This window comes from Triticum aestivum, chromosome 2D (genome assembly GCF_018294505.1).
Source record: "Triticum aestivum cultivar Chinese Spring chromosome 2D, IWGSC CS RefSeq v2.1, whole genome shotgun sequence".
Lineage (NCBI taxonomy): Eukaryota > Viridiplantae > Streptophyta > Magnoliopsida > Poales > Poaceae > Triticum > Triticum aestivum.
Window position 1 is genome coordinate 588,888,470 of NC_057799.1, and position 8,950 is coordinate 588,897,419.

General features: G+C 44.4%; 1 protein-coding gene across 1 annotated transcript; it reads right to left on the reverse strand.

The window, feature by feature from the left end:
* Positions 1-4,585: 4,585 nt before the first annotated feature.
* LOC123054749 (G-type lectin S-receptor-like serine/threonine-protein kinase B120) lies at positions 4,586-7,991 on the reverse strand (the record flags this gene model as incomplete). The annotated part of the gene is given in 7 exon segments (XM_044478587.1): positions 4,586-5,043; positions 5,121-5,271; positions 5,399-5,636; positions 5,739-5,949; positions 6,070-6,254; positions 6,333-6,428; positions 6,738-7,991. Coding segments are annotated over 7 exon segments (2,429 nt in total), but the record flags the coding sequence as incomplete, so codon positions are not given.
* Positions 7,992-8,950: the final 959 nt, after the last annotated feature.

Here is an 8,950-nt window from a genome sequence, read left to right on the forward strand (position 1 = left end):
CTTTTTAATCCGAGTTTGTATGCAAAAGTTATGCCCATTTTACAAATTTCAGAGAGATTTTCCAAAAAAAGTCGAAATTCATATTTGTAAATTTTCCCAACAACTAGACCACATATCACATACGAAAATTATTTTATTTTTTTGACATTTCTATCAATTTATTTTATTTTTTTAAACTGAAAAGGCGGTCCACGGGGGAGGGGGGAGGGAGGGGGGTGCAGTCGGTGGTTTTTGGGCAAAACTAGTAATGGCGCATCGTGGGTGTGGTGCGCCATTACTAGTTAACCACACCCACGGTGCGCCATTACTAGTTTTGAAAAAAATAAAAAAAATAGTAGTGGCGCACCGAGGGTGTGGTGCGCCATTACTAGTTAAAACTAGTAATGGCGCACTATCCCCTGGTGCGCCATTACTAGTTTTGAAAAAAAAAATTGTTAGTAGTGGCGCACCGTGGATGTGGTGCGCCATTAGTATTTGGACACTAATGGCGCACCAACACATGGTGCACCACTGCTATATAGTAGTGGCGCACCACATGTGTGGTGCGCCATTAATGTTCATATTATCTATAGGCCTTTTCCTAGTAGTGGATGGATGGGAAATCCGACGCCTCTTAGCAGGTAGGGGATGAAATATACTCGCTCTCCCCCGGATGGATTGGGAAAGTCCTCTGCCTGAGTCTCACCGTTGAAAAAGTCTAGCCCCGCTCGGACAGGGACTAGATCTGCAGGAGAAAGAAATCCCTGCGTTTGCAACTTCGTCAATTGGATTTGGGACACTGAACACCTCTCCCACTCGCCTCTCTCTGGGCCGGAACGGGTGGAGGAGCTGGGGACGCTAGCCATCTGGAATGGTTTCTCTTGAACAATCTCCGGGGATTTTCTCTGGGTGGTGCCCGATGGATCTAGGATCCGATCTCTTTAATAGGCGCTCTTCCTTGCATGGACGGGGTGTTATCTGCAAAAATACCCTGACCTTCCACCTTCGCTTGACGCGTGGAAGACGAAGTTATTTAACGCACAGAAGCCGAGGGGAGCGACATTGGATCAATGGTCGAATACTTTACTTGGAGATCATTAAAGGAGGAACCCGTCTTGCAATCCCGAAGACAATTTGTGTGCTGAACACCTCGCTATTGAAGACTGGTTCGGGGGCTACTGAGGGAGTCCTGAACTAAGGGGTCCTCGGGCGTCTGGCCTATTATCCATGGGCCGGACTGATGGGCTGTGAAGACATGAAGGCCGAAGACTGTACCCGTGTCCGGATTGGACTCTACTTGGCGTGGAAGGCAAGCTTGGCGACCGATTATGAAGAATCCTTCTTATGTAACCGACTCTATGTAAAACCCTAGACCCCCTCGGTGTCTATATAAACCGGAGGGGTTAGTCCGGAAAGGACACACATTACCATAGTCATATAGGCTAGACTTCTAGGGTTTAGCCATTACGGTCTCGTGGTAGATCAACTCTTGTAATACTCATATTCATCAAGATCAATCAAGCAGGAAGTAGGGTATTACCTCCATAGAGAGGGCCCGAACCTGGGTACACATCGTGTCCCCCGTCTCCTGTTACCATCGATCCTAGACACACAGTTCGGGACCCCCTACTCGAGATCCGCCGGTTTTGACACCGACAATGGCCGCCTGCTCCGCCGCCTCCTCCTCTTGGGACATCTTGAACTCCGCCATGGCGTCCTCCATGGTGATGCCCATAGCCACCTCCTCTACGGCGTGATCCTCCTCCTCCTCCAGATTTACCCCTCCATGGGTTGGGGGGCTTGCTCCACCTCCTCCTCCGGATCCACCCCCTCCATGGGCTGGGGGTCCTGCTCCGCCTCCTCTTTGCTCCTGCGGCTCCGTCGAGTCCAGAGGCAGGTCGGCTGTGATCCAGGCTTCGCTGCTTGCCCGGATCTCCTCGAGCAGCTGGAGGCACCGCTCCAGTGTGAACATATCATAGGTGGTCACTCTCTGTCAAGCCATGGTGTCAGCGGTCGGAGAGCAGAAAGGGAGAGAAGTAGATGCGGCTCGGGCTGGCGGCACCAAGAGGGAGGGAAGTAGATGCGTCTAGGGCTGGGGGTCACCGTCCGGCTTAAATATCACGATTTTGGCCCTCAGGCGGCGAGCCGGAGCGGCGCCACAGGGCTCAACCCCCTAGGAGACGCCCGTTGGACCATTGGATTTCTGCGTGTTTTCATGTGGAACCCAAACCAGTAGGCAAGAACGAGCGGGAGCCGAAGCGTATGAGCTGATAAAAAAACTAACGAAGCTGAGGGAGAGCGATTAAGAGATATGTGGGCCGGCCCAGATGGACGTCTTTTAGACGCCAGTTTTCCAATTGGGGCGCGACTATACCTCGCTTCTAGCGAGTCTGATGGAAGACTCACCTGAAGCGAGGAGCCAGATGGGCCGACCCAGGCACACGGGAGGCCGAGACCTAATTTTTTTTGTTTTTTCATGTTTTTTGTTTTTGTTATTTGCTTTCAATTTTTTACTTTTATTTATATTCCAATATTCTAAAAATATATATTAAAAAAATCACTTTACGTAAAATCATTTGAGAAAAATATTAACCAAGCATTTGAAAAATATTTAATGCATATAGAGAAAATGTTTCTCATGTATACACAAAATATAAATGTGTATGGAAAAGGTTAATTGTGTATTTATAAAATGTTAACCAAGCGTTTGAAAAATATTGTACTTGAAAAATGTTAATCAAGCATTTGTAAAATGCTAAATGTGTATAGAAAAAATATTGACCATGTATTCATAAAATGTTAATCAAATATTTGAAAAATGTAAATATGTATAGAAAAAATGTTGACCATGTGTCAAAAAGCTTTTTTTAATCAAGCATTTGAAGATGTTAAACGTGTATAGAAACAATATTGTATTCAAAAACTGTTAATCTTGTATTTAAAAAATGTTAATCTAGCATTCGAGAATGTTAAATGTGTATAAAAAAATCTTGACCATGTACTAAAAAATGTTATTCTAGCATTCGAAAATGAAGAATGTGTATAAAAAATGTTAATCTTGTATTTGTAAAAAGACAATTAAGCATTTTAAAAATGTTAAAATGTGTGTGGAAAAACGGTGATGATGCATTAAAAATGTTAATCTTGTATTCGAAAAATGCAGACGTCTATTAGAAAAATGTATTAGATATATACCAAAAAATGTGCAATGTGTATGAAAAAAAGAAGATATCCAAAAATATTAGTTTTCAAAAAATGTTAATAATGTATTTATAAAATTTCTAACATGTATATAAAATGTGTTTATGATTTATAAGAAAATGATGTATTTGTACGGAAAAAAGTTACCATGTGTTCTAGAAAAAATACCTGATGAAAATCGACGGAAAACAAATAAACGAAAAAGCAAAAGCGAAGAAAACGAAGAAAGAAACAAACAAAACCGAAGTGTAACTAACAATGAGAGAAAAGCAGAAGAAAACCAATGAAAAACAAAAGAAACCAAATTTATAATGAAGAAAAGTCAAAGAAAAAAAACCGAAGAAAAATGAAGAGAAAAAAAAGACTGAAGAATGATTAAATAAATAAAGAAAACATGTTTTTTAGTCTAAATAAAGAAAACAGGTGAAAACAATAAAACATGAGAAAAAAAGAAGAAAAATGGAAAACTGAAGAAAACCATTCAATAAATAGAGAAATCTCGGAAGAAAATGAAAAACACGAAAAAGGAAAAATGAACGAACTAGCGAAGCGAAGGGGTTGAAAGGCAGCGAGCGTGGGAGCAACAAATGGGCCGGTCATTTACTGTAGTAAGCACGACGAAAACCCTTCAGCGGGCCGGGCATGCATCTCTCTGTAGGCGAGATATATACCTACCCCTAAAAAAAGGGCGAGATATATACCTGGCGCGTGATAAGTGCCGGTTAGGAGGTCTCTAAGGGATTGGCAGTGAAGTCGCTTCTGTCACGGCTTGACGAGCCGCGTGACGGTGTGGGTAGACTGAAGCCGGTCTCCCGCATCAAAGGCACCGCAACTACGGCGACGTGTTCCCCGGGCCGGATAGGAGGGCAGCAGGGGGACTCTGAAATGACACGGAGGAGCATCGGCTTCCCTTTGTGCACGCCATTCTAGGCCGTCGTCCAAAAACACTTTGAACTCGGGTTAGTCTGTCAGATAATAATCAACGAAAACAGATGATAGACCTCCTAACATTTCTACCGGTGCTGACGCAGTCCGCAAGTCTACGAGAGCCTTCAAGAATACTACGTATGTACGACCTAGAATGTTCCAAGGATACAAAGCCTTTTTTGAATAATAGAATGTGCCGCAAACATTAATTTATATTTCAAAACAATTCATGCCACACCATATATGATCACTAGAAAAGAGTGTTGCACAAGCTTGATGGATTCGTGAAATTTTCAAGCTAAATGCAGAAGAGGTAAAAGTACCATGTGATTATGTTCTGGAGGCACAATATCTGTTGCACTTAAACTATTAAAAGGATGATACAGTGCCTACAGTGAAGGGCAAGAGAGGCATTACCATGAGGAAAATCAGTAGAGGGATCTCGGACCAATAACATCAATGAGCAAGACACTGCAGATGCAAGAAAATCATTTGTTTGAAATAGAGCATTCTGAATTAAGTTGTTCTCGATTCACAGCCTTTCTGTTTACAACGCAACGGCTTACTGAAGAAATCGCATTCGAAATATCTGTAGATCGTAAAGTTTACGGCTTCAGATACTGAAATTTGCATATATAACGCTTAACGCCCCTCTACTGCTGTGATACTCACTGCATTCACAGAGTTTTCCTTTGATTCTTCAGTTTCGAAATTCTGTAGAGCAAAAAATGCAGGCTGCTTTGGTGCTGGGAGCAACGCACTTTCATTCTCCAGCATAAAAGTAACCGATGACATGAGTGGCCTATCATCCGGACGGTCTTGAACACACAAGAGACCGACTTGAATACACCGTACAACCTCATGAAGTGAATAACTCTCAGCAAACGAGGAGTGCACCAGTTCTGTTGCTTTTCCATCTGCCCATAGTCTCCATGCCTGAGCCAATAGAACCAACTGATGAGCAAGTTACAATGTTTGACATATTAAAATTCTGTTCATTTCTTTATACTTACATAAGTTGTGAGGCTAACAAAGTTCTCTACTAGTTGCGATGAGGTGATCTTCAAGCCACTTACAATCTCCAAGAGAAGAACACCGAAGCTATACGTGTCGGATTTTACAGAAAAGGCACCTCCCATAACATATTCAGGCGACATGTAACCACTGTTTAGGCAATTTTAAAAACAAATGTATAAAAAAAATTGCGGGAAAAAAACAAATGTATAATATGGGATAACTAGACAATAGAAATTGGAATATTGAAAGGTGGCCAGTTGCTTGAATTACTTACTATGTCCCAACAACCCGGGTAGTTTTTGCTTCTTGTTTGTTTCCACCAAAGATCCTTGCCATACCGAAATCTGATATTTTGGGAGTCATTTCGGAATCCAACAAGATGTTGCTTGGTTTGAGATCTCTGTGAATTATAGTTAATCTTGAATCTTGATGGAGATAAAGAAGACCTCTAGCCACCCCTTTAATTATTTGGAAGCGTGTAGGCCAATCAAGCACATATTGTCTTGTATCATCTCCAAAGATGAATAATACACGAAGTATATTATCATTAGTGATCTGTGATATCATTTTGGCTAATCGAAAACTTGTAATATGTATCAGAAGTCTGCACATACCAAAAAGGAAGGCGTCCAAGCTTTTGTTTGGTAAATATTCATATATAAGTAACCTCTCATCCCCAAAAATACAGCAACCAAGAAGTCTAACAAGGTTTTTGTGCTGCAATTTGGCAATCAGAATTATCTCATTTCTGAACTCCTGTATCCCTTGCCCAGAACCCTTACTAAGTCTCTTGATAGCAACTTCATTGTCCCCTTGAAGGATTCCCTGCATGATTGCATCATCCTAAATTGTGAAACAATGATAGCAATTTTTTTCATAGATAAAAGTGTTCTTTAAAAACAGAGTATTCCCTACTAAAATCGTGGATGCAAAGCGTTTTGTTACCTTGTAAACTTTGCCGAAACCTCCACTTCCGATTTGTTTAGAGTCAGAGAAATTATTGGTTGCAGTGGAAATATCTTCAAAGCTAACAAAAGGGAAGTCCACATGTTCACCTCCAATCTCATTAGACGAGCTAAGGTAACCTAGCATTGCTCCATTGTGGATTCCATACTTCTTTCGTTTGCTTGCTAAAGATCAATACATTGTTATTAACACTCACAAAATGAGGCGCAATTTTGAAAACGAGGGGCATTTTTTTATTATACCTCTGTATTTGAATATCCCGACAAGGAGGCATGCGAGTATCAACACGCAAGCCATGGTTGGGACTACAATTTTTACCAATTTGCTATTATTTCGAACTGCAAAAGAATCATGTATAAATTTAGCACATCGCTCTTTTTGAAGCGAAAATAATTTACAGAACCATGAGTGATCCGTGGACTGAATAAATGTGTTACCATGAGTATGTTGCATTATGCTCGTATAGAATAATTATATATCTACTGCTTACCCCCACACCAAATTATTGGAGGCAAAAAAGTATTTAGCGGTTACTGCTATACTGTTAAGTTCGTGTATTTAGTAGATGCCCCACGATTAAATGTTGGTGTTGATTTGATAACATTAAGTGCCAAGATAATAAAAGGTTAGAATGGAGTGGTGCATACCAGGAGAGTTGGCAAGCCGAAGATACAGGTTATCGTCATAGTTGCTATACTTCCCTGTGTCGACAAGCTCCCCTGTCCAAAGCAAGCACCTTGACTGGTCGGCCATAGCGCCGTTACTGCTCAAGTTTGTGTAGGAGTAAGCTGTACATGAGCAATTGTTGCTGCAGTCGGTCGTGCATTCGTCAAAGCTTCTGTTGAGGACATGTAAAAACTTGTCAGGGGCCTTCATCCTAGGCAAGGGCACGAAATGACTTGGCTTGCCGCATTTCAGTGCCTTGGTTCTTCTACATCCGCTCGAAAAGTTAAGACCAGCGGGTTCAAACCCATCGAGACAACGGCATGTTGCGACAGTCCCCATGCTGTCGCAATAGCCGAATGGGCCACATGAAGCATAGAGGTCACAGCTGCTAGCGGGGTGCTCGGTGACGGTCGCCCAAGATGAGCGGTTATTCCAGATAAGAAACCTGAACACGCCCATGTAGTCAAGCATAAGGCGTGAATAAGGTGAACCCTCATAGACGAGGAATTTATAGTAGAACCCGTCCCCTGTTCCAGTAACAACTTCGGTGAAGATTGTGTTCTGGTATATGCCACTGCCGACCGACTCATTATTTAGCATACTGAGGCGGCAGTAGGGCATGGTCCCCTGCCAAATGACGAACTGAAGGTTCGATTTGGGGTCAAGGCCCAAAGAAAAATCTCCAGTGGATGGGTCAATGGGCCCCTTCCAAGCAATTAGGCGTCTGACAACACGAGCCCTCTTGCTCAGGTAGATCCTCATACCGGGGAGAATGGTGTCTGTCGGGTAATCAAAACTCTGCCATATGGATGTGCCATTTGGAGACTGGAGGACAAAGTTCCCCGACGAACGCAGCACCGCAGTAACTCCCACGCCCGTGATGCCGCTCTTCACCACCCAACGAGTGTGACCTTGGGAGTCAGACAACACCAGGTCGGAATTGTTGGTGATGGCGAGCATCGGAGATGAAGTTGCGGCGATTGGATAGTCGCGGTTGGCGGTCCATACAACGGTGCGGCCAGGGATGCTGTTGTACCATATGCCAAGGTACAAGCTTGTGTTGGAGCTGTTCGGGGAGAAGAAGCCGAGCGCAAAGTCCCCGCCCTTGGAGACGAGCATGTCGCCGGCGGAGAGCGGTTTTGCATCTGTGAGCTGGTCATCGGATTGGCAGAGTGAACTCAGCAATGGGAGGATCAAAATTGGAACACAAGAAGTGCCCCTAAAGGCCATCTTCCACATCTTCCAGCAAGAAACCAGCAAGAAACTGATTGAGGGGTATGTGGTTCTTCAGACCAGTCCGGCTGCAGAGATGGAATTGGAAGATAAACTAGAAACTGGACAACCCATCGCATAGCTACAAGGGAGTAGTAATATTGTAGGCCAAGAAAGCAGGAGACCTGACTCCAAAGTCTCCCAAGGTCGCCGCACGCGCAAAGAAAAATGGCTGCCAGGCTTTCAGATTGGAGAGTGCGACAGGGGGGAAACCTCGCTCTGTAAACGCGTCGCTTGCCGTGGACCACGAGGAGGTGTTTGGTTCAGAATTCAGATAATGCCAACGCAAATGTTAACGAAATCAGAAGACGCTGATAATGGAAATGGGATGGGAAAAACTCAACTTTGTCTGTTTTATCAGAACAACAGCCATGCGTCGCCGCCACGAACACACACTGCAAGCACCGACACCGAATCCAAATCCAAAAGGCCGTGCAGCTGCTACCGTCGACGGCGGCTCGCTGCTCTTCGCAGCGTACTGCCGCCCCACGGGCGTCGCGTCGTCCTCCGGGACCGCCGCCATGAACGGCTCGCCGGCGCCGTCGGATAGGTCGAGCGACGCCGCCAGTTAGAGCCGCCTGGCCGGGTCGGCTGCTCTCGGCTCCCGCATCCCACGCGAACCCCGGCGCCCCCGCCTCCCGCCGGTGGACTGGAATCGGAACGACGCCGTAGCTCCCCCATTCGCGCCCGGATTGCTCGAGGAGTTCGATGAGCCGAGCCGAATGGATTTGGGGTGGCTGCTGCTGGTCCAGAATTTTCTTTTCGAGGGATTGGTTGCGTTTTTTTATTAGGGGGATCGGGGATCCTATTTGGCGCGCGGGTCGCTGCTTATCTATCTTGTTCCCGGTTTTGGGATGGTTCTCTTTTATTCTGTTTTTCCTTTCCATCTTTCCTTTATTTTTTCATTTTCGCTCGGAAAACA